Source organism: Leucoraja erinacea, chromosome 20, assembly GCF_028641065.1.
Source record: "Leucoraja erinacea ecotype New England chromosome 20, Leri_hhj_1, whole genome shotgun sequence".
Lineage (NCBI taxonomy): Eukaryota > Metazoa > Chordata > Chondrichthyes > Rajiformes > Rajidae > Leucoraja > Leucoraja erinaceus.
The window spans coordinates 33,017,078-33,042,499 of record NC_073396.1 but is presented as its reverse complement, the minus strand read 5'-3'; the positions used below and the strand labels follow the sequence as shown (position 1 = coordinate 33,042,499).

The following is a 25,422-nucleotide window of genomic DNA, read 5'->3' as shown; positions in this document are numbered from 1 at the left end:
GCCCGAACGCACTACTCTCTGCAGAGCCTTCTGTTGAAGTCCTGCTCTGGTTTGTCCTATCAAAATGCAACACCTCTCATTTATCCGAATTAAACTTCTAGAAGCACTGGAGGATCCTCGGAGACCAATTCCTTGCCTGAGGTGGTAAAGGCGCTGCCTTGCCTTACTCACCAGTGCTGAGGCGTGTGATGACCATGTCATATCCTCAGAGATGTGGACTCCCAGGTATTTAAAACAGTTCACCCTATCCACAGGATCCCCATTTATACTCAATGGAGTGTACGTCCTCGGATGATGTGCCCTCCTAAAGTCCATGATCAGCTCCTTCGTTTTGTAATCTTACTGTATCTGCCTGTGTGTGAGTGGTAGACTTTGAGGAGACTTTATCGTCACACTGTAATCTTAGATAACCTACTTTACTGTCAACCACACCACCAATTAATTATAATGTCACCTGCAGAAAATACTAACCTGCCACGCACATTCATACCCAAATTGTTTATAAAAATAACGACCAAAAGTGGACATGGCACTGATCCCTGTGACACACCATTTCTTTCAGGCCTTCAAGCCTCTACCACCTTTCTGTTTCCTACAAGTCAACTTTGCATCGAATTGACTAGTTCTCCCGGGATCCCTTCCCAACCAGCCTACCACACCGTACCTTACCAAAGGGCTTGCTAAAGTAAAGTTCATGTGAGATGTGATGTCCTGCACAGAAAGGAATGGTGACTATCCCTAATCAGCCCTTGCCTTTGTATGCACGTAGATCCCATCTCAGAATCCCATCCAATAACTTACTTATCAGTGAAGTTTGGTACACTGGTCTGTAGTTACCAGGCTTTTCCTTGTAGCTTTTCTTAAATAGAGGTACAAAGTTGGCATTGGAATTGAGAAAAATATGAAGTTATGAAAACCTGAAATACATTAAAGTAACGAGAAACCTACAATGAGATGGGATGGAGGGATCTGTGATTGATGGTGCGATTAACATTGAAAATTAATATTTCAGTAGGTGTGAACAGCAATCAGGAAATCCAATGGAATAGAACCAGATAATGCTGTACATATTCAACAGTGGGGAAAGAAAACATTTCATACCGATTTTACTTCACGGATTTCTTACAGTATAATTCTGAAATGTTAGTTTCAGATTTCATCCGTTTAGTGTGTTTGACTTAGGGCAAATTTAATCAATCGCACAGCATGGAAACAGGCCCTTTGGCACACCAAGTCTGGTATACATTAAGTGCCCATTGATGCCAACATGTTATACTCCCCACATGTGCATTCTCCTCAAAGTCTACCACTCACACACAGGCAAAGAAAATCCATGTGGTCACACATGCAAAGTCCACACGCACAGCCCCAGAAGATAGGATTGTGTCTGGGTCACTTGAACTTTGAGATAAAACTCTACGAGTTGTGTCACACTGCTGCATAGGGTGCACTGACTTTTATTGTAGGCGACCTGCGAGTTCAAGGGTCAGTCTTGCTGCAGCTGTACAAAGATTTGATGAAACTCCACCTAGAGTACTGTGCAGTTTTGATATTTCCATCTGAGCAAGGGTATTTGCCTTGGAGGTGGTGCATTGTAAATTAATTAGATGAATTCAGGATAAAAGATTCTCCAACATGGAGAACGGGGCATTTCTTACAAAGGTTTAGAAGCGACTTTATTGAAACGTATACAATTCCCAGGGGAATTTTGACTCTTCTGGATGAGGCATCTACAAGTCTTATTCAGGAAGCTTACATCAGTCAATTAGGACAGTCTAGAAAGGTTATTTACTCACAGGATGTTTAAGAAGGAACTGCAGATGCTGGAAAATCGAAGGTAGACAAAAATGCTGGAGAAACTCAGCGGGTGAGGCAGCATTTATGGAGCAAAGGAAATAGGCAACGTTTCGGGTCGAGACCCTTCTTCAGACTGATGCGAGTGTGGGGGTGGGGCGGGAAGAAGAAAGGAAGAGGCGGAGACAGTGGGCCGAGGTAGAGCTGAGAAGGGGAGGAGAAAACAGGGACTACCTGAAATTAGAGAAGTCAATGTTCATACCGCTGGGGTGTAAACTGCCCAAGCGAAATATGAGGCGCTGCTCCTCCAATTTATGGTGGTCCTCACTCTGGCCATGGTGGAGGCCCAGGACAGAAAGGTCGGATTCGGAATGGGAAGGGCTGAACCACCAGGAGATCAGGTGGTGTAGGATTTCCTGCGGTTGCAAGGGAAAGTGCCAGGAGAGGGAGTGGTTTGGGTGGGAAGAGACGAATTGACCAGGGAGTTACGGGGCTTTCCGGGGAGACCGCTCCCTCCGTACCTCCCTGGTCAATTCGTCCCTTCCCACCCAAACCACCCCCTCTCCTGGCACTCTCCCTTGCAACAGCAGGAATTGCTGCACTTGTCTCTTTACCCCCCCTTGACTCCATTAAAGGACCCAAGCAGTCTTTCCAGGTGCGGCAGAGGTGCACCTGCACCTCCTCCAACCTCAACTATTGCATCCGCTACTCTAGGCGTCAGCTGCTTGGCGATCGCTTCGCCCAACACCTCCGCTCAGTTCGCATTAACCTACCTGATCTCCCGGTGGCGCAGCACTTCAACTCCCCCTCCCATTCCGAATTGACTTCTCTAATTTCAGGTAGTCCCTGCCTTCTCCTCCCCTTCTCAGCTCTCCCTCAGCCCACTGTCTCCGCCTCTTCCTTTCTTCTTCCTGCCCCGCCCCCCCCCCACCCTCACATCAATCTGAAGAAGGGTCTCGACCCGAAACGTTGCCCATTTCCTTCGCTCCATAGATGCTGCTTCACCCGCCGAGTTTCTCCAGCATTTTTGTCTACTCACAGGAAGAGAATCTTTCAGAACTCACGACTCTTCTCTCCTTGGCTCACATCTCTGGATATCGGCCACCCATTTGCCAATCAACCCCCATTACCTGTATCCACCTATCACTTGCCAGGCTTTGTCCCACCCCCACTCTCTTCCAGCATCCTCAACCAACCCCCCCTCTCCTACTGCAATCAGTCTGAAGATGGGTCGCAATCCAAAGCGTTGCCTATCCATGTTCTCCAGAGATGTTGCCTGACGTGTTGAGTTACTGCAACACAATGTTGTTTTGCTCAAGATATCAGCATCTGCAGTTTTTTGTGTCCACACAACACCAGACTTAGTATAAAAGTGAAATATTGGGATTGTTGCTAAAATGTTAGCTTGAATCATATGAAGGCCTGGAACATGACATCTTTCAACTTAAACATTTTTATTTTCTTCCCACGCTCACTACATGAGATGGTTCTACCAGGCACAAGGGCATGTAACACATTTCAACATTCACTGAAAAGCAATCACTTCATAGCTAGTTTTGTAATTACTGCTCCATTTAAATTGAATCTTAGTTTATTTTGTGATCTGAGCATTCCTTGGGTTCATTTGATTCACAGGTGCCCCCCAACCAAGTTTCTCCCTTTGTCTCCTGAGGAGATTATTATTGAATTAATCTTTTCATGCTCATCCACCACTTATTCACGTTCGTACGTATAGGAGCAGAATTAGTCCATTTGGCACATCAAGTCTACCCCACCATACAATCATGGCTAATTTATCTCTCCCTATTATCCCATTCTCCTGCCTTCTCCCCATAGCCCATGACACTCCTGACCTATGGGTAAAATGCAAGTCACAAGTTGGCCCATCTAAAATCTCATACGGCACATGGACTGCCCTTGAGCAATGGCAATCTGCTACTTCTCAGAAAAATTATAGGGCGCATGATTTGTACTCTAGTCCCATTTCACCATGTTATCACTTAACCAAGCAACTTGGGTATGGAAGTGCTGTTTTGTTTTTAGGAAGCTGTTCAGTCATCATAATGCTGAATCCGATCTTACTTTCAAGTTGCACGTGCCACAACTCTTGAGGGTAGAAAAAGGATCAGCCTAATATTTAGGCATCTATCCTGAAAGTGATCCAAATAGCAAATCTAGCCATTCTTAGACCATCAAACCAAGGAGCCATCCAAGTCCTGCATTAGACCCAAAGAATGCACATTACCACACAAAGTAGTTGACGGGAGATTTTCAGATCAACAACAGCTCAAAAAGATTTTGCCATTCCAATTGCAATTTCAATGACCACGTGCACAAATTTGCCGTCATGATTTCCGAAAACAGTGGCTGCTCTTTAGCACCTATTCAGCTGTGAATTGCTGTAGGAAATGCTGAGGCAATGAAAAATATTATTCGTATAAATTTGTTCTTTCATTATCACCTGGTAACTGAAATAGAAGACTAATTGCACTTGCAAAAAAAAAAACCCATCAAAAGTATGAGAAGTTTTTCGTATGCAGACTTAGCACTCTGTGATTACAACATCAAGTGTGTATATGTAGACCACAAGTGTTTTCACAGGAATAGAAGGTGGAGTTATTTCCTGTGAATAGACCAAGACAGCAAGATATGCCTATAGTTGAACATTTCTGAAAAAATGTAATGTAAATGTATGGATTACTTAACTTTTCGCCCCAAATTATTCCTAGTTTCATTTTGCACCACCCACCAGTTCGGGAAATCCTTTACCAAGATATATTTTACGAACTTCATGATTAAATTATTCTGCTTTTAATTTTCCCTGCAACCTTCATTCCAGAGGGACTGCAGAATCTTTAAATGCATGGGTGATTTCATTTCAGTTAGCGATAGAAGATCCTCATGAATAATGCTTAGATGCTTTGAATTATATCTATAATGGTACTTTTGTATTGTATTTAACTGTTCACAATGCAATGCCTTCAATTGAGACCTTCATTCTGTGTGATTGGTACTCCATCACCCACAGTGTTACTTCAGAAATGCAAATTCAATAATTGTGATTCAGTTGTTTAACAACAGATAATGGTTGGCTAGAACATGTTTGTGCAAAGAAATCCTTAAAATTGAATAAAGGATCATTTTAATGGAGTGAATGCTTTTACTTAACAATACCATGTTGTTGTTATTTAATTATAAAGTTGTTAGAGAGCTAATAAATAATGACATCATTTTTTTATTTAGAAATGTTGGTGAGTCAAAATCTCCAAAAGTAAACAACATCTTTGGCTCAATCAAAACTATTTATCAATCAAAAGGCTTGGATAGAGCAGATGTGGAGAGGATGTTTGTGGGAGAGTCTAGGACTAGAGGTCATAGCCACAGAATTAAATGACGTTCCTTTAAGGAGATGAGGAGGAATTTCTTTAGTCAGAGAGTGCTGAATCTGTGGAATTATGTGTCACAGAAGGCCACTAATGCATATTTTTAAGGTAGATAGATAAGATTTGTGATTCATGTCAGGGGTTATGGGGAGAAGTCAGGATAATGGGGTTATGAGGGAGAGATAGATCAGCCATGATTGAATGGTGGAGTAGACTTGATGGGCTGAATGGCCTAATTCTGGTCCTATCACTTATGACATCCTTGTTCTAACTATTGAATTTGATACATCCAGGAACATTGGTCATCAGTCTCTGACCTATGTACACTGTTACCACTCCATAGGTTAAACAATACTGCAACAAAACTTGCATTCAATTTCAATAAAAGAGGAAAAGGTCACTGATTGCCCAGAATATAGGTCCAAACAGATAGCAATAGTCACCAATACAAAGAAACAGGTAAAATAGAGATGGCACATCAATATATTGTGACTTTCATGAATGCCTGATATCGCTGCTTGGATATAATTGAACAATAGCATTCATTGCTTTGGATATTTATTTTGTAACTTAACATACCTCTAGTAGTCTCTGATTAACCATAACAGTGCAAATTTTACGCAGCATTGAATTGACAAGGATAAATATGATGTAACAGAACAGAGTTCAATGAGGTAGTTTTCTGGGAAAAGATGATGCAGAGATTTAAATGAGAATTTCACAATGCCAGATGGTGTAAGGCATTGCCTTCAGTGGCAGAGCTTAGTAAGTCATGGAACCCATGATAAAGAAAGTATTAAGGTTGGAGGTTACAGCACAACGTATGAATTAAGCACGAGGACATTTCACCTGTGATCATACTGCAAAAATACGAGTAAGAAAGGTCAAGGGACACACGCAAAACAAAAATGATATATTACATATACACTTGTGTATTTGATAGAGGGTAATTGCACCCACCAATCTTTCAATGAATGCACCACCCATATGCACCACACCCCTTCTTTGATTTGGTGCATAGCTTTCAAATATTAATGCCAAATATGACTGTGCATTATATCTTGCATTTTTACCTGATATGTCACCTATCCACATTTGCCAGAGATGCTGCCAGACCTGCTTAGTTAATCCAGTGCTTTGTGTTATTTTTCCCCAAAATATCTACTCCTAACTACATGAAATGATTCAAGCCCTTTTCATTTTGCAAGTCAACATCTATTAGTTAGAAATTATTGAAAGTGGTTCAAACACTTTTATTAATTAACCAATTGTTTTGGCTACAGCCTGCTTACCTACTGCTGGAGTTAATAATATTATTTAAGAGATTTAACATTGTCAATAAACAAAACATTACATACTATGAGAGCAAAGTCAGATTTGTGGTTAAAATGAAGCCACTGCTTGATTTTTTAAATGTTACACTTAATCTATGGAATTGATACAAACATTATATATTGTATCTCTGTTCCCGCTGGGCTCCTTATATTAATCATGCGATTACAACAGTATTCTCAGTAGTTTATCTTTAGCAGTGTTCATTTATAACTTCCTTTCCATGCATGTGCAATTTCGGAGAAAACTCAAGAATATTCAATTTTCTTTAAATTTATTATTTTGTATTAGCATTATATTTGCAATTTGATGCACCAATATTAGTCCTAATCAACAAAACACTTATTGTAAAATGTACAACATTAAACTATTTACTGACTGGTATTTAAACTATTAACAGATGCTGATATTGTACTCGTTGAAAGCAATAGTTCTTTCCATTGTCGTACCAGGCACTATGCACAGTGTGGATCAGATACATCAGAATAAAGCTATTCTCCTCTGGCTCTCATCCTCAATTTCAGAAAATAACTAAGAATGTTTTCTCGACATGGCAGCGTTTCAATGCTTGGCTAATTTAGTATACCAGCAATGATTTGTCAGTAACTTAGTATTGACTAAAGGACTGGTATTGGACCAGTAAAGCAGTTTGGTCAAGTGCATTTGAACCCAAATACCTGAGAATTAAACAGATAATGGAGCTCATAAAAATATTTTTCTGAATGTATTTCAAAATTCTTCAATTCTTCTCATCACTGAAACGATGTAGAGAAGAAACTAACGTTTAGCCTCTTCAGCATATCTCCAAGTGGGAATTAATATTCAAATAACAGTTAGGACTTGAATTTAAATAAAAAAGGAATTGCACTAATTAGTCTCCTAGCTAGCTGCATGTGTTCAGGGAGTAATATAGCAATTTAATCCTATTATTTTGATGACCAAAGACATCCAGGGCACTTTATTGAAATCTGAAGCTCCTGTAAAAAAAGTCTTAGAAAATGTGCACACTTAGGAATTGATCTAATATCTCATGTCAATTTTACATATACATACAACTTAAAACCTTTAGATATTTAAAATGAATGTAATGTACCATGCAACTTGGGTCACAGTTTGTTTCTATGGGCTTGTCTCAACATGTTCCCAATTGGGTATTAGAGTATAGTTCCGACTCAAGTAGAAGTGCTTCTTCTCAAACAAGATGTATTGGCTTTTTAAGAGAAAGTCAGGGACGAGGAAAATATTCAAGAGACCAAATGTTTGTCACTCACCATCAAAATAAAAAAACTTGGTGGTTATGATATTGCAGAACTTGTTGTGCACAAACTGTCTGTCGCAATTTGTTCAACAGTCACTACAACTCACATGCATGTTGGAGCATTTGTAAGATATTTAATGAAGAACATTAAAAAATCCAGCTATTTTATATCGGAGTAAATAATTTGTTGAAATTTCTACAATAAACTGATTCAATATACATGAACATGTACCTTGATTTCAAGTTTAAAACAAAATTAAATCATTAACAAGGCTTCTATGTTTGAGATGTATAACAGTTGTATTATGAATGGGAACAGTTGGTAATCCCAGAAACACAAAATTCTCAAATTTAGGCAGGTGTGGCCAGGTAACACCATGTTCCTAAATAAACCACTGAACATTGCCTACTTTTTCCACAACTTCAACATGTAGCTTATTTTTAGAATAAAATGATTGCATGCATGACTATTGTTTACATCTACTATGGATTAGGCTCATGAAAATTAACCTACCAAAAATCATCTCCATAACAAAAATCTGTAATTTTCCTTTCTAGTCTTACAACTTTTGCTGAAAAACATGCAATCTGCGAAAGTAATAGCACATACCATCTCTTTTTTTTTTATCCACCTGATTTCAAGCAAAACATTTAACACGGTGTTTCACCGTAGAGCACCAACCATATTTAAATATCCAGCACCGAAGAAAAGTTGTCCCACTGATCTTAAATAAAAATGCACAACGTCTTCGTGTTCAGAGTTAACTTCGACAGACTTAGATCAATTGTTACAAACTGTCATTGCTGCCATTCTGTATAATATGTCGGTAAATACGAACTATGAAAAACAAGAACTTACAATAATGTGAGTGTAATTAAGGCATCGTCCCGTTTGACAGAAGAGCGAACCAAACACCGATGTTGCTGAGTTTTAGCGGTAGCAGGGTTAGACTCAGAGGTTGTACGCAGTCACTGGAACAACGACGGGCTTCCCTTCGCCCACTTTAGTCGTCCCAGAGAGAGCAAAGCCAGCAGTAGGCCTTCTTACGACATCACGGTCGATAACCCCGATCCTTTTGGGGACATGCCTTTCAAACCGCCATTAACAGATGGGAAAACTACGATTTCGAGAAATGTATGGATGAAAACACCCAGCGTTCCGCAGATAATTTGAGGAGACAGAAACTTCCCCTCATCACTTCCTACTGCGCCGGGCAGGCAGCAGCTTTTTCGCCTGCGCATTACCTCACCAAACCTTGTGGTCAGACAACAGTGACGCAGGACGCAGGCGGCGCTGGTGCCGGGTAAAGGAAAGTGAAAACAAACGCTTTATTTTCACAGCGATACGGAACGTCAGGGCGTGCCCGGCCCGGGACCGAGCCCGTCTCCATTGTCACCGTTGGCGGGGGCCGCGCGTACTCGTACTCGTGCCCGGCCCTCGTGCCCGCGCTCACCGGCCTGAGTTCCTGCACGAGCACCAGCCGAGGGCTGCGAGGGAAGGAACTGCAGATGCTGGTTTACACCGAAGATAGAGGCAAAATGCTGGAGTAACTCAGCGGGACAGGCAGCATCTCTGGAGGAAAAGGAATGGGTGACGTTTCGGGTCGAGAACCTTCTTCAGACTGAGATTCAGGGGAGAGGGGAGACTAGAGATATGGAAGGGTAAGGTGTGAAAACGACAGGTCAATGCAAACGCTGCTGCCTCAACTCAAGGCAATGAAAGATAGACCGATGATTGATGTATTAGACTATGGAAGATGGATGCTGGTTTAGACCGAGATAGACACAAAATGCTGGAGTGACAGCAGGTCAGAGATCATTTATAATGAAAAGGAATAGGTGACGTTTCGGGTCGAGACCCTTCTTCTGACGATTTTGTGTCTATCTTCGGTGTAAACCAGCATCTGCAAGTTCCTTCCCACACATCGAGGAAATGTAGAATGATGGTTCATTATTGTCTATAGGGAAGTTGACAGCGAGGCATACAAACAGTAAAATGACTCAGGAGGAACCAGTCGGATAACCATGGTGATGAGGGAGGTGGACTGGTCCAGGTGCACGCAGCGGCGCTCAATCCTCGCCTCCCTCCTCCGTGTGTGGGAGAAAGGTGCGTCGGCGCATGCGCGGCGCTCCAGCTGACGGGGGTCATTGTTCGCCGTGAAGTGTGAGAGGGGTCAGTTGGCGCATGCGCGGCGCCCAAGGTCGCTGTTCTCAACGTGTGTGCGTGAGCGAGAGGGGTCAACGCATGCGCGGCGCTTGCACTGAAGTGCTTCGCCGTTGGAGATGCATTAGCGCATGCGCGACGCTTGAGCCCAAGCCGTTCTACGCCTGCGCCGAGGAGCGCGCACAGGTGGGTGTCGGGCGGGCGGGCGGCGCGCGTGCTGATCATTCCCCCATTCCTCCCCCTTCCCATCGCGATGTCACAGGCTACTTGTAAAAAAAACACAACATATTTGACAGGATTATTTTTTTAGGAGGGGGTTCCTGTCAATAAATTTGCGATGTCAGTAATGTAGACCCTCCGCTTTACTCCGAAATGTAGGTACATCGATGGTGTGATCTGGTAGTTTATTTCGTTTTAAAACTTCACCTGTGAGCTTCCAATAGATGCATCGTCCTAAAGGCGAGGAACCCTTTGAGTCGCCGACAGATGTGAGTCACTGTATCTGATCCCCCTCCCTCCCCACCGTATTCATAGAGTGAAAATCAAGTCATTTCCAGAATAGTTTGTATCGACGTTATGGCAACTGAATTTCACATGATAAATGTTTCATGCCGTGGATGCAAGCCATGGTTTTAAATCGCTCTTTCCGTCTACACTACACAATCCCTTCCCACCTATGTCCAAAGCACCTCATCCGCCCTTTTCAATGACTTCCGTTTTCCAGGCCCCCACTACCTCATCTTTAATATGGATGTTCAGTCACTCTACACCTCCATCCCTCACCAGGAAGATCTTAAAGCCCTCCGTTTAGAAACATAGAAATTAGGTGCAGGAGTAGGCCATTCGGCCCTTCGAGCCTGCACCGCCATTCAATATGATCATGGCTGATCATCCAACTCAGTATCTCCGTACCTGCCTTCTCTCACTACCCTCTGATCCCCCTCGCCACAAGGGCCACATCTAACTCCCTCTTAAATATAGCCAATGAACTGGCCTCGACTACCCTCTGCGGCAGAGAGTTCCAGAGATTCACCACTCCTGGACTTCCTGGACTTCCCCAACATCGGGAGCAATCTTCCTGCATCTAGCCTGTCCAACCCCTTAAGAATTTTGTAAGTTTCTATAAGATCCCCTCTCAATCTCCTAAATTCTAGAGAGCATAAACCAAGTCTATCCATTCTTTCTTCGACCGCAGAACCAGCCAATTTCCGTCTACTAACACTATCCTCCATCTAACAGAGCTGGTCCTTACCCTTAATAACTTCTCCTTCGACTCCTACCACTTCCTCCAAATCCAAGGCATAACTATGGGCCCCAGCCATACCTGCCTCTTTGTAGGGTACGTCGAACAATCACTATTCCAGGCCTAAACTGACCCTACCCGCGAACTCTACCTCCGCTACATTGACAACTACATCGTTGCTACTTCCTGCACCCATGCAGAACTCACTGACTTCATCAACTTCACAACTAAATTCACTTGGACCATCTCTGACATCTCCATACCGTTTCTAGATCTCACCGTCTGCATCATAGGAGACAGACTATCGACTGACATCTATTACAAACCCACTGACTCCCATAACTATCGAGCCCCACACTGTCCCTTTACCTCTCCCCCCCCCCCCCCCCCCCGACTCCATTCAAGGACCCAAGCAGTCGTTCCAGGTGCGACAGAGGTTCACCTGTATCTCCTCCAACCTCATCTACTGCATCCGCTGCTCTAGATGTCAGCTGATCTACATCTGTGAGACTAAGCGGAGGTTGGGCGATCGTTTCTCCGAATACCTCCGCTCGGTCCGCAAGAACCTACCTGACCTCCCGGTGGCTCAGCACTTCAACTCCCCCTCCCATTCCCAGTCCGACCTCTCTGTCCTGGGTCTCCTCCATTGCCAGAGTGAGCAACACCGGAAATTGGAGGAACAGCACCTCATATTCCGCTTGGGGGGCCTGCATCCGGCGGGCATGAACATTGAATTCTCCCAATTTTGTTAGCCCTTGATGTCTCCTCCCCTTCCTTAGCCCTGGAGCTGTCTCCTCCCATCCCTCAGCCCTCGGGCTCCTCCTCCTCCCTTTTTCCTTCCTACTCCCCACCACCCCCTATCAGTCTGAAGAGGGTTTCAGCCCGAAACGTTACCTATCTCCTTCGCTCCATAGATGTTGCTGCACCCGCTGAGTTTCTCCAGCATTTTTGTGTACCTTCGATTTTCCAGCATCTGCAGTTCCTTCTTGAACACTTTGGCTATACTTAATGTTGAGTTGGAGGTTGGAGAGTTGTACATTCTGAGCAATATGCGTATTTCTCAATTGGCAAAAGAGATACTTTCCTGGAAAACATTTTTTTTAAGCTAGGTTTTGTGAATCACAATGGCTGGGCAAAATAATCTATGGTATTTTGGTGAAAATAGCCCAACTGTCCACACAAATGCAAAATATTTTTGTAAATCAAAGACCCCTACGCTCTCTGTACAAAGAAATACATAACCAAAATATCTAAATTTTATTTTATCCAACCATTTTACAAAATGTTACTTTACAAAATATTTTCTAGGAATTCTTCCCTTGTGAAAATCAACAAACTGTTGTACAGACAAAGTCCTGTGAATTATTTGAATTATATATTCTAAATATCTTGCATGTAGTGGCATTGAGCAATTATTGTATGTATCATTTTTAATTTCTCCCGCCCCAAAACACCTGTGATCAGTGCTTTCTTCGGGCCACCGACAGTACGCGCTCGGTCAGTGTGCAGCTTCCCTCTCAGCGGCTGTTACTTTTCCCTTTGCTTTGTCTGCTCCCCTGCTGCCACCGCCTCCTCCTCTCGTCGCTTTGTCCACTTGGCCCCCTGCCACTGCTGCCTTCTCCTACCGCGGAGTCGCCAATGTACTCCACCTTGGTGGGTGAGGTAGGAGGGGAGAACGGGTGTATTTTATAGTTGACAGCAGACTAAGCCAAGAGCTGGCAGCCAGGGGCTGCGGCTTGGGAGAAGCTCGATGGTGCAGTTCAGTAACATTGGCATCTAGTTTTAAGGTGAAACAACATAAAATGCTGGAGTAACTCAGCCGAACTAATCAGTCTTAAGAAGGTCTCGAAACGTCACCTATCCATATCCTCCAGAGATGCTGTGTGGCCCACTGAGTTCCTCCAGCACTTTGTGTCCTTTTGTGTATTAACCATCATCTACAGTTGTTTGTTTCAACCATAAAATAACAATACTGTACTGTTACGGTAGACAATCTGCAATAACGCGCACCAATCTTCCCCCCCCCCAATGGTCCATTATAACCAGGGTTTACTATGTATCCTTTCTCTCGACTAAGCCATGTAGAGCTGTTGCTAACCTCTTTCCACTACCACAGTTAACCCAACTGCATATTCGTCTAAATCATAATTATATATTTTTCTTCATTTGATCAGATGACAGCAGCAACCAGAAACGAAGTGCTTGGTCTTTATCGAAGAATCTTCAGAATAGCAAGAACATGGCAGTCAATAACAGGCTTAACAGATGACACTTTAAAAGAAAAACAATACATCGTCATGGAGGCCAAAACGTTATTCAGAAAAAATAAAAATGCAAGTTAATAGTTTTAATTTATTACATTTAATTTCAATGGGGAAAATATAGTACAAAGATGCATTGCCACTCGTGCCTTTTTGATGGTAGGGTGTGCACGAGAGTCAATGTAATCAATTTTAATCTGTTTCATATGTTTGAATTTTTTGTGTAAGCTGTAATACATCGTGCCAATTGATCTACCTTCGATGGGGCATCTTGGTCAGCATGGACAAGTTGGGGCAAAGGGCTTGTTTCCGTCCTGTATGACTCTTTGACATGCCAAATCTCATCAATCTCTGATGAAATTGAGCCGTTGATCAGTTTCCTTTGTGACTGCATTAATCGGAGGTGCACATCCAATAACTTGAAGCAGTTGACTCTCTTCACTACATTCCCTTCAATGAAGGCATGTTCACAGATCCCTGAAGTCAACAAGCATCTCCTTTATTTTGCTAATAGATACCAGATCTCTCTCCTGTACACATTGTTGCTCATTATTTGTCCAACAACAGTGGTATAGTCCTTTAGGTGTCCTTGAGACTCTTGAAAGGCGCCCATAAATAAAATTTATTATCATTATTATTATTATAGTCGGTAAATTTAAGTATTTGCAATATAAGTTCATGACATGGCCTCCACAGTCGTCTGTGGCAATAAATTCCACAGATTCACCACTCTCTGGCTAAATAAATTTCTTCTCATCTCTTTTCTAAAAGTACATTATTTTATTCTGAGGCTGTGCCCTCTGTTCATAGACTCTCCTACTAGTGAAAACATCGTCTCCACAACCATTCTATCCAGGCCTGCCACTATTCAGTAAGTTTCAATGAGACCCCCCCCATCCTTCTAAACTCCAACTAATACAGACCCTGAGCAGTCAAATGCTCATCATACATTAACCCCATCGACCCCGGAATCACTCTTGTAAACCTCCTCTGGACCATCTCCAGAGCCAGAACATCCTTTCAGATATGAGGCCCAAAACTGCTCACAATGCTCCAAATACATTCTGATCAGTGCCTTATAAAACCCCAGCATTACATCCCTGTTTTTATATTCTAATTTTCTCTAAATGAATGTTAACATTGCATTTGCTTTTCGTGCTACTGATTCAACCTGCAAATTAAGCTTTTGGAAGGCCTGCACCAGCACTCCCAAGTTCTTTTGCACCTTTCTGAATCCTCTAACTATTAAAAAAATAGTCTACGCCTTTATTCCTACTATCAAAATGCATTACTAATACCATGGGCTCTCATCTTGTTTAGCAGCCTCACATGCGGTACCTTATCAAGGGCCGTCTAAAAATGCTCACGTTGTGCAATGTCCTTGAGACATTTTAAAGTTGTAACTTAGAACTTTTTTGTTTAAAGCTGAGGTAGTAATTGAATAGTTTGTGACCACCATGACCTGCTGGATCTCCCAGTTGCTAACCATTTTAACTCCCCATTCCCATTCTTTCTGGCCGGGGTCCTCTCCTTTGTCAGAGTAAGGCCACACATAAACTGGAGAAATGGCAGCGTGTATTACACTTTTAGCCTGACAGTATAGTAATTGAACTCTCCAATTTTATGCAACTAACCAACAACCCCCTACCGCACCCCCCCCCCAAAATAAGATTGAGAATCCCAAGACATTCTGTAAATATATCAAGCAAGATGGTTACCTGGAAAACAAGTGAGAGGCCAGTGGATATGGGCGAGGTCCTAAATGAATATTTCTCATCTGTATTCACAATAGAGAACGATGTGGAAGATAGTCTGGGGAGGAGAACGTGGATAATCTGGAGCATCTCAGTATTAAGGAGGAGGATGGTATTGGATGTCAAAGAATGCATAAACATTGATAAATCCCCAGTGTCAGATGGGATCTATCCCAGGTTGTACCTAAGGGAGGAGATTGGTGGCACCCCGATGGAGATCATTGCATCCTTATGAGCCACAGGTGAGGTGCCTTAAAATTGTAGACTAATTCATATAGTTTATTTTATATAGGTAGCCTGGGTAAACTGGATTAAGTTCAGGCCAGTGAACCTAATGTCATTATTTTGGAACTATGAATTAAATTGAATTGGATTGAATGATACAGCTTGAAAACAGGCTCACGCAGACCATCAATCACCTGCTCACACTAGTTCTATGTTATTCCATTTTATCATCCATTCCCTACACTCGTCTAAGAATGTGCAAACGCCACACAGACATCACTCAAAGTCAGGATCTAACCTGGGTCTCTGCGCAGTGAGGCAGCTCCTCCATTAGCTGCGCCTCCGTGCAGTTTTATGGATGTTAGTAAGGCATTTGACAAGATCCCATGTGGTAGGTCAGTTCAGAAGTTGTTAGCACATGGAATCCAAGGCTAATTGGATCCAGTGATGGAAGCATGTTGATTTAATTGACATTTGTGAGCAATGGAGTACCGCAAAGAATGGTGCTGGAACCATTGTTGTTTGTGATATATTATGGCTAGATGTGAATGTGAGAGACGAGATTAGCATCTGTGGATGACACGATGATGTGGATAGCGAGAAAGGTTATCTAAGGCCAATGCAGGATATAGATCAGATGTAGTTGGGCGGAGTATGGCGGAGCTTACTGCCCAGTGGAATGAATATTGATTTCTCTCACTTCAGGTAACCCCGGTATTCCCTCTCTCTCTATCCCTTTCCCACCCAAGTTGCACTAGCTTCTTATTTCACCCCACAAATAGCTTACGATGGCCTGTTTCCTTTATCATCGATACTTTTTTACATACAGTGCCCTCCATAATGTTTGGGACAAAGACCCATCATTTATTTATTTGCCTCTGTACGCCACAATTTGTGATTTGTAATAGAAAAAAAATCACATGTGGTTAAAATGTACATTGTCAGATTTTAATAAAGACCATTTTTATACATTTTGGTTTCACCATATAGAAATTACAGCAGTGTGTACAGTGCTCGAAATTAACACTTGCCCGGTTGCCGATGGCCACCTAAAGTCCCGTTGAGCAACCTGAAAGCCGTGTCATTTCGCTCGGCTTGGCAAGCACCCGGGACTTACTGTTCAACTCTAAGCAGGCCCCCTCTCTATCTCTATCTCTCTATCTCTGTCACTCTCCATCTCGGCCCGCCATCCGTGTCCGGGCCGCCGGGTCTCCGCTCTCCTTATCCACCGGCATGGCCGGCTGCCTTGCACATGCGCACCGCCACGGCCAGCACATCCTCGGCTGCCCTGCACATGCGCATTACCACGCCTGCACATCCTCCCCCTGCACATGTGCACAACCACGGCCAGCACATAATCGGCCGCCCTGTACATGTGCACAGCCACCTCAACTAGTCGGCGCCGGGCACTTTCTCCCTCCCTTTGTATTGTGGGAGATTCCGCCCCGAAACGTCACCCATTCCTTCTCTCCAGAGATGCTGCCTGACCCACAGAGTTACTCCAGCATTTAATGTCTTCCATTATAATTGTATCATATTTGAGTGTCTTGATTGACCTGGCAAAATTGTGCAACAAAACGTCAAAATGAGTTTAAAAACTGAATAAATAAGATCTTTGTTTCCAGTGGCATAAGGATGGTAAGTAACTGGGGAACTAATTCCTTAGTCTGGTTCCGGTGGGCATTAGAATTGCAAAAATAAGAAACTTGGGATGCTGGTTTACCAAGGAAAGACAAATTGCTGGAGTAACTCGGGGGGGGGGGTCAGGCAGCATCCGTGGAGAACATTAATAGGTGACGTTTTGGGTCGGAACATTTCTGATAGCTGACAGCACTAGTATTGTAATATCCACATGGGATGCTTATGATACTTTGCCAAATATTCATTATTAATCTATCCATCCCCATTCATCTGGCTGTGCCATACAACAAAACCTGCAAATGCCTATATAGATGAATGTTAACATAAATGCATAACTAGGTGTGAGCATAGCTGTTTTTTCTCACTTTTTGCCTGAGCAAATCATCTAACTTCATAATATCTCTATCAGCAAGCATGCCTCATTGAACCCCATTACATCGTGTGCTTCTCTTGCAAGCTATCTGTTGCTTCTCTCATCTATTATTTTCCTATCTAAATACTCTGCTAACTTAATGACCCTAATGCCTTTCCCTCTTAAATTTGCTCAGCACAAATTCTGGCAATATCTTTACTTAATCTAGATTTGTAATACTTTAAATTTGATCAACCGTGTTTATTTTTTATCTCTTCAGCCCTGCTACCCTCCAGTATTCCACATTCCTCCATTTGTGTAACTTAACAATTTCCATTCTCCCTCTAGCTGATATGTCTCCGAAATTCCTTTTCTAAATCTCAGCGTCTTTAATTCCCTCTCCGTCATTAAGATATTCCTTAAAACATATCTAGCTTGATGTAAATCTTGTTGTATGATAGCTGATGCACTTTTGGGAAGTTTTACTTTGTTAACAAGGCCATCTGTTCCTGATATCAATGATCATAATCATACCTTATTAGCCAAGTATGTTTTGCAACATACAAGACATTTCATTTGTCATACAGTAGGGATGTTACAACATTGTGAGATGTTAAAAATCAAGCCTGTAATTTATCACATCAGATAAAGCATAAAAACAAATTACATTTGATACCTAATTCACTTTCATAACGTCAGTATTAAAAAAGTTATGATCATTTTCATACTCGGAAATTAGCATCTTGTTCCCTATTGCTTTTCCATTAACTTAACAGAAAAGCTGTGATCAAGGACAGTCAATTAACATAAAAGCCCATAACCTTCTTAAAAATTAAGAGAACTGAATTATAGATTGAAGCATTCTGAAACAAATATGATACATCTTACTTGGATGACCTGAAATTAAAGTATATAATTAGTTAATTACCAAATTAAGTAGCGAATTACAAAAATTTTCGTTGTGACGGAAATAGTAATAAACACCCAGACTGCCTTGAAAATTAAAAAATGTGATATTCTCAAGATCAGAACTTTATTATTGTAATGTTAAACAAAGTAAATACACAACAAAAAATTCATATTCATCAGTCATCAAATCAATTAAATTCATCTAAATTCAATTATTAGATCTAAACATCGATCCCATTCTTAATAAAAGGCTAAAAATAATTGTTTAAATAGTCAAAGTATCCAAATAACAAACTGATCCCATTCACACAAGAATTCACAATACAGGTGCACAACCTTTTATCCGACAGCCTTGGGACCAGACACTTTTCGTAATTCGGAATTTGTCGGCCTTCGGAATGGAAATTTTTTAGCGTAGATTTTAATGGCTGGCTCAGTGGTAGAGTGCTCGGCTCATATCCGCAAGGTCGCGAGTTTGCACCTTGATCCCGGCAGTTCCTCGGTCGCGTGTTTGAGTCTTCAATGTAGTTTTTTCTTGCAGAATAAATGTCTGTATGAAATGCAGTGTGTTGAATGAATTCCTGAATTTGTAAATGTGACCGCAGCATTGAATCACCTCTCGCACTCATGTCACCCTAGCGGGGCTACATGGCCTTAGGCGGCCTAAGGCGACATTTTCACACTCTTATATCCGTGTGCAGCAGAGGCGACATGCGTTTGGCGCCAAACGTGAGTTTTGGTGTGCAGACGACATCCTGGAAAAAATGTCCGGTTTCTTCCAGGTAGGCGATATACCCTCCACTTCTCTTTTATGAAGGGGATTTAGTTCCCCTTTCTTCCAGGACCGACCGGAGGTTCCGCTGTCACCTCTGCGGGCCACCCTCGGTGAACGCTCACTCAACTTTGTCTTGGGATTCATACTCTCCCGCGCAATGTACCCTCACCTTCTCTTTTATGAATGGGGATTTAGTTCCCCTTTCGTCGAGGACCGACCGGAGGTTCCGCTGTCACCTCTGCGGGCCGCCCTCGGTGAACGTTCTGTCTCCCTGTCCCTGGGATAGCAGGGGGCGATCAAACAGCACAATACCCCCCTCCCCCTCCAACTCCAGAGGAATCCGCTCCCCGATGGGCCGCTACGGCGACAAGTGGCAGTTCGCCCACAGCCCGAGCTGCGCGACCCCAAGAACACGACGTACCTTGCACAGCATCAGCTTCTGCCCCTACAGGGAGCGTGTTCCTCTGGAGTTGGAGCGGGGCTGGGCTGGAGTTGCTGATCTGGGATCTCCGTGCTTGCAGTGGGCCTGGGGGTCGGTGTCCCGATGAGGGGGCGCAGCTCGGGCTGTGGGCGAACTGCCACTTGTCGCCGTAGCGGCCCATCGGGGAGCGGCTTCTGGTGGTCCTGATGTCTCCCGCTAGTTTGCAGTTTTCCTCTGGAGTTGGAACGGGGCTGGGCTGCTGCTGGCTGTGGGTCTCTGGGATCTCCATGCTTGCAGTGGGCCTGGGGGTCGGTGTCCCGTTGGTCCTGACGTCTCCGGTGACTGGCATTGTATGCTGGCATCGCCGACATGAAGACAGTGCAAAGCCCCCACGCCGGTGCAATGGGCGGGGAGCTGGAGAGGGGAGGGAAGGGGTCACACACATGGCCGGGAAGCAGAGGGGTGTAGGTGGGGTGAAACTGATGGGAGCGACAATTTGCTGCTCCCTGCCCACTGAGTTAAAAAGTTCCCACGCAAGACTCACGATACACTGTGTATCGTGAGTCTACTGTGGGAACTTTTTAACTCAGCGGGCAGACAGCAGCATATTGTCAATTATTAACCCTCCCGCGCAATATACCCTCACCTTCTCTTTTATTAATGGGGATTTAGTTCCCCTTTCTTCGAGGACCGACCGGAGGTTCCGCTGTCACCTCTGCGGGCCGCCCTCGGTGAACATTTTCAAGGACCTTTCTTCAAGGACTGAAAAAATGGCCGCTATTCGGAGGTTTTCGTTATTTGGATCTTCGGATAAAAAGTTGTGCACCTGTATAACAATTTTTAAATCTCACTTTGTCATGAATTTCTATGCAAAATTGAAGGAATTGAATGTTTAATTCCCATAAATTTTACTCTGTTGGTTTATAACACTGCAGCAGGCATGGGCCGTTTTGCACAGACATGTGTTCAAAATCCACAAACATCCACTCTCAAGATAATCAAAATCATTATCTTTTGCACAATCATGTCATAAGAACATCTAAATGATCTATATTTTGTGTAATTGTTTATCCATGATCAATATTTTCATACTAAATATCTGACTAAAAACTATGCACTGTGGATGTTTTTAGTCAGATATTTAGTATGAATGGATATATCTTGAGAGTGGATGTTTGTGGATTAAGATACAGAGATCGGATTGTGGCTGCCGCCATGATTTTGCTCACATTCACAGCCAGCAGGCAAGACACAGCCGATATCGGGGGCCTAAAACTAGACAAGGGTAAATAACCCCCTACAGTGCATACCTTATGTTTTGTCCTGAACTTACGATCCGTGATTTTGAAGGCGTTGCAGGGGTTCTGGCGATTCAATAGTGATTCAATAGTTACACAACGTTTTTTTTTAATATCGCGAACGGGATTACTTAATGAAATTTCCTCATAAGCTTGTTTTACGAGGATATCCCTCTCTGACAACCAATAAAAACCTACATTTTACTAAACCACCCCCACAGCCTGTCAAGTTGCACGCACAGTCAGTGGGCAGATCAAGAGCGCCACTGAAGGCAGGAATTTGTAACAACGCTACATACAGACATACCAATAAAAAGCAACAGAACACACAAAATACATTTTAACATGAACATCCACCACAGTGACTCATCCGCATTCCTCACTGTGATGGAAGGCGAATAAAAAGTTCAATCTCTCCCTTCTTTGTCCTCCAGCACTCGGGGGCTCTAACCTTCCGTTGATGGCTTGATCTTACTCCCGTAGCCAGCGGCGGGCCTCCTCGTTGGGATGAGCAAGCTCCTTCTTCTTGCGTATGGCGTGCACAGCCTAAAGTTGTAGGACAACTTGTTCTATTTGATCTTATTTGATTGTGCACGCCGGGTTGATTGCATTCATCGACACAGGGTGGACCATGTGAAGGTTGCAATCTTCCACCCCATCAAGGTCCTGTATCGGGGGGGGGGGGATCTCAGCTGAAACTTTGATTAATATTCCATTTAAATTAACAAGTTAATTTTGAATATAGACACAAGGATTTGCTGATGCTGGTTCATATAAAAAAGACACAAATTGCTGCAGTAACCCAGTGCAGCATCTCTGGAGACCATGGATAGGCAACGATTCAGGCTGGGACCTTGCTTCAGACCCTAGAGATAGATTTGGATGGTTATGTTAACTCTTATGAATGTCTTGTTTATATATAATGATTTGACTCAAAATCAAAACTCTGACACAGGTTGACCTGTAAGTAAAAGTTCCAATTTAGATTATTGGTAAATATTTGTACATTTTTAGCCAAAATTACTTGAAACTGAATTGTCTTCCGTGCAAGTTATCGTTAAAAAATCTTCCTTAACCTGAAGGGAGGTTATTATTGCAGGTTAATATGTGTACATTTATGGTAGCTTATAATACATTTTGTCAGTTTTCATTACCTCTGAATGAAATGCTTTTGCAGTTAACAGATGTAGAGGCAATTAAAAACTGCATAATGGAATGCCACACAAGGATAGAGATGGGTAAGAAGAATAATTTAAAAGTTCATCAATATTTTAACAGTAATTTTCTTAGAAAGGTACCCGTGGCATCTAACTTTGATCTTTGGTTTCATTTACAGGATTACATTATAGAATTCCTTATCCAAGACCTGTAAGTTACCATCTTTACATTATACATATATCCTGAAATGGGTTTATTAAATAAATCAATGCCGAAGTAAATATGCTGAACTTGGGTGTTAGCCTTCCATAAATCTCTACTCTTCTGATTCTCGGCAAATTATCCCCAAATTGAATTGCATGACTGTACTGGAATTCTGCCTTCACTTATCAAGGCTCCGAATTCTGCAATTCCCATTCTAAATCGCTCTGCTTCAGTTTCAGGTTTTAAAATGCTCCTCTTTAGTCCTCTGTTGTCACGTGACTCAGTATTTGTTTAACAACACTCCTGTGAGGTTCTGTGTAATTTGACACTTTTAAATCACCAGGTGCCACATTGTACATAATCCACTTAAATGGATACTCCCTTCAAAACAATTTAATGAAGGATATTTTATATTTAGATGTGACGTGATGGATTTTTGATCATATTAAAGAGTGTAAAAATAGGTCTAGAAGCTTCATTTTCCTGGTGGTATTTGCAAGTCTGTCATCTATGGAATTAATTTCCATGAAATGCTTCTTTTGGAGAACTCTGGATCTGAGACCCAAGCTTCAGAGTAACTAAAACTAAATGGTCAATTTATAACGTGTGAAAATCTTCCAACTAATGTTGCAGATGTTGGGTTTTATTTGGAGATGTTGCAGAAGCATTAGTCTTGTTCAATCTAAGTGTTCTGAGTAAATATGTTTTTGATGCTGTCGTTATTAGGCACTGATTGTATTCAAGATATTAAATTACTCTCTATATCTTCCTGTTAGTTTTTCCTTGGATTGCTTTGTCTACATGGTATGGCTAGAAATGTATTTCATTGTGCCAATATACAAGAATCAAACAAACACCTTAAAGTTTTATTCCATGTACTACAACTTGTTTTTCCTTTGCAAGTTTAAATAAAATATTAAACTATGATATTACCAAACTGATTACTTAAAAAAAGCATATAAATCATTTGACCTAAAGGATGTATACTTCATTCTTATTAGATTATTCAGTTTCTATTTTTTTTAATTGCAACTGAAGTATGCAAACCAATCTTATTTAAACAAGATTTGATATAACATTAATATTCATCACCCTCTGCAGGTCAAATATAGAGCTTTACTATTAGTATCAATTCTTGACTGAATGAGGTTGCCAGGAAGATAACTGAATTTTCACCTCAATCTCAAAATATCTGTTCTTGTCAAACAGCCATTTTGGTAGATGTTAAGATGATTGCTACAGAAAACTTGTAAATATGATAGTTTAGAATTGTAAAATCATATTTTTAACTTTAGGTACATCTTATATTGGACTTAATCTTGTTCATGTTTATTTACAGATACATTTACCTCCTATGGGACTTGCTGATAAAAAAGGACGAAAGTTTAAAATGCAAGAGAGGCTGAGGAAATTTGCCAAACCAGTGTACCTGCAGTCACATGAGGAAATGGATTAGTGACACAAAAACATTTTTGATTGTGTGGATATGATTTATTACTTAAGTCGCATTGTTTTTTTAAGTACTAAAGTTTCTATTATGAAAATCCATAGGGTACAGTAATATGTTTAAATGAATAAATATCCATTGGAATTGTCTTTAGAAATATTTTTAACTTTGTCTTTTGGGATATTGTACAATACTCTCAAAATAAGTACATCATGAAAAATAGAATGGCATCCTTCTGTGCTTAATTATTGGCCTTTTTTTTGCCTCTTCTGGGTCTATTCTGTTATAAGGAGTGGAAAAATCAAAGTTGCACTTCATTCATGGGTCAGCTTAATTCAAACCACAATTCACATCTCAAATGATATTTGAGAGAGTGATGTTTGATGACCTCCTGGATATCCGCATTCTGAGTGTCAAGCTGCTCCCATGAATCCTTTGGGTGACAAGTTCAAGATTTTGGTTTAACAACAATGAAAAAATGACTATATATGCTTAAACTGAAATGTTGCAATGGCCCAGATAGGGAATTAGAGATAAAGATATCACCATGTACTTATGTCCTGCTCCTCCATAATGGAGTTCCTCCATGGAAGGTGGAAAGGTAGATATAATAATAAAAAAAATATTATTATATCTGGGCTAGCCTTCAAGTTTTTTGAGTATTTAATGTGACAGAAGATTTCATTGTTCAGAAATATTAGTGTTTTAGTGAATATTGTAATTGTAACTTTATTATTTTCCTTTGCAATTCAAGATTTTTTGAACCTTTTTATTATGGTTGCAATGAATCCCTTTGTAAAGTACAGTATTTTGCAGCTTAGATGGCATTGAGTTACATAAATTAATGATCAAGATCACCAGATTCAGGATAATACTTTGACTTCAGCACACTATCCAGCACTGACTTAGGACAATTGCCTTTTATGGATTAGTGGTTCTAGTCAGAGAGTTATGTCTTCAACAACACATACAGATGGAATGCAATATTGGGACTTTCTCCTACAGATGTTGAATGGCTTATTGTAAGTATCTTTACCTATGCAGTATTATCAATCTAATCTTCTATTGACTGATCAAACATTTCTGTTCTTCAGTAGGCATGGCCTGCGTTTTATTATTTTTCTACTAAACAGTAGCAATGTTACAAAATTTTGAGATTTAAAAAATCAAGTCCGTAATTTATCCCATCAGATAAAGCATGAAAAGAAGTTTAATTTGACACCTATTTCACTTTCATATCTCAAGTATTTAAAAAGTTATGGCCATTTTCATACTCGGAAATTAGCATCTTGTTCCCTATTGATTTTCTATGGACATAACAAAAAAGCTGTGATCGTGTGCAGTCAAAAGCCCATAACCTTCTTAAAAATTAAGAGAACTGAATGAAATTTTCAGTTATCGTAGATTGAACCATTCTGAAACAAATATAAAATAATCTTACTTGGATGATGTAGATCAGTGCATGTTCCTTTAACCATAGTGACCTCCCGTAGTACTAACCACTCCCCATTGTCTCCAGTATAATTGTAGTGTCCCCACCTCTAGCTCGCTCTCTAGCTCCAGTGATGACCACGGACAGCTACAGCATAGTGCCAAAAGAGTTAGTTTAATAAACAGTTACAGTAAAAGACTTGTGTGTGCAGTAAGTCATTTTACATGGTGTCACAGCGGTAGACCTGCGTCTCCTGTTTATCGGTTTTTGTTTTATTATTTCTTTCTCCTACTCCTTCCCTCCGTTCGTTTTATCATGTCCCACTCCTGTCATCGACCAGACACGTTGGTTTTCGACACGGACATTATCCA

At 41.6% G+C, this 25,422-nt stretch overlaps 2 protein-coding genes across 6 annotated transcripts in view; one reads left to right on the top strand and one right to left on the bottom strand.

The window, feature by feature from the left end:
• dcun1d3 (defective in cullin neddylation 1 domain containing 3) overlaps positions 1 to 9,045 on the bottom strand; it is a 55,508-nt gene extending 46,463 nt beyond the window's left edge. For both annotated transcript variants that reach the window (XM_055651838.1, XM_055651839.1), the window contains exon 1: positions 8,627 to 9,045. The gene's annotated coding sequence lies outside the window, so the exon portion shown is untranslated. The remainder of the gene's footprint in view (positions 1 to 8,626) is intronic.
• A 185-nt stretch (positions 9,046 to 9,230) lies between these two features.
• On the top strand, positions 9,231 to 23,767 carry lyrm1 (LYR motif containing 1). Of its 4 annotated transcripts, none has more exons than XM_055651844.1 (5): positions 9,231 to 9,429; positions 13,349 to 13,507; positions 21,988 to 22,048; positions 22,147 to 22,178; positions 23,512 to 23,767. In XM_055651844.1, exons 2-5 carry the CDS (start codon positions 13,349 to 13,351, stop codon positions 23,626 to 23,628), a joined length of 369 nt encoding a protein of 122 aa, XP_055507819.1. In that variant the 5' UTR covers positions 9,231 to 9,429; the 3' UTR covers positions 23,629 to 23,767. The 4 variants fall into 4 exon arrangements, with proteins under 4 accessions (XP_055507819.1, XP_055507817.1, XP_055507820.1 ...); XM_055651842.1 differs by lacking the exon at positions 9,231 to 9,429 and adding an exon at positions 9,979 to 10,117; XM_055651845.1 differs by lacking the exon at positions 9,231 to 9,429 and adding an exon at positions 10,156 to 10,305.
• The last annotated feature ends 1,655 nt before the right edge of the window (positions 23,768 to 25,422 follow it).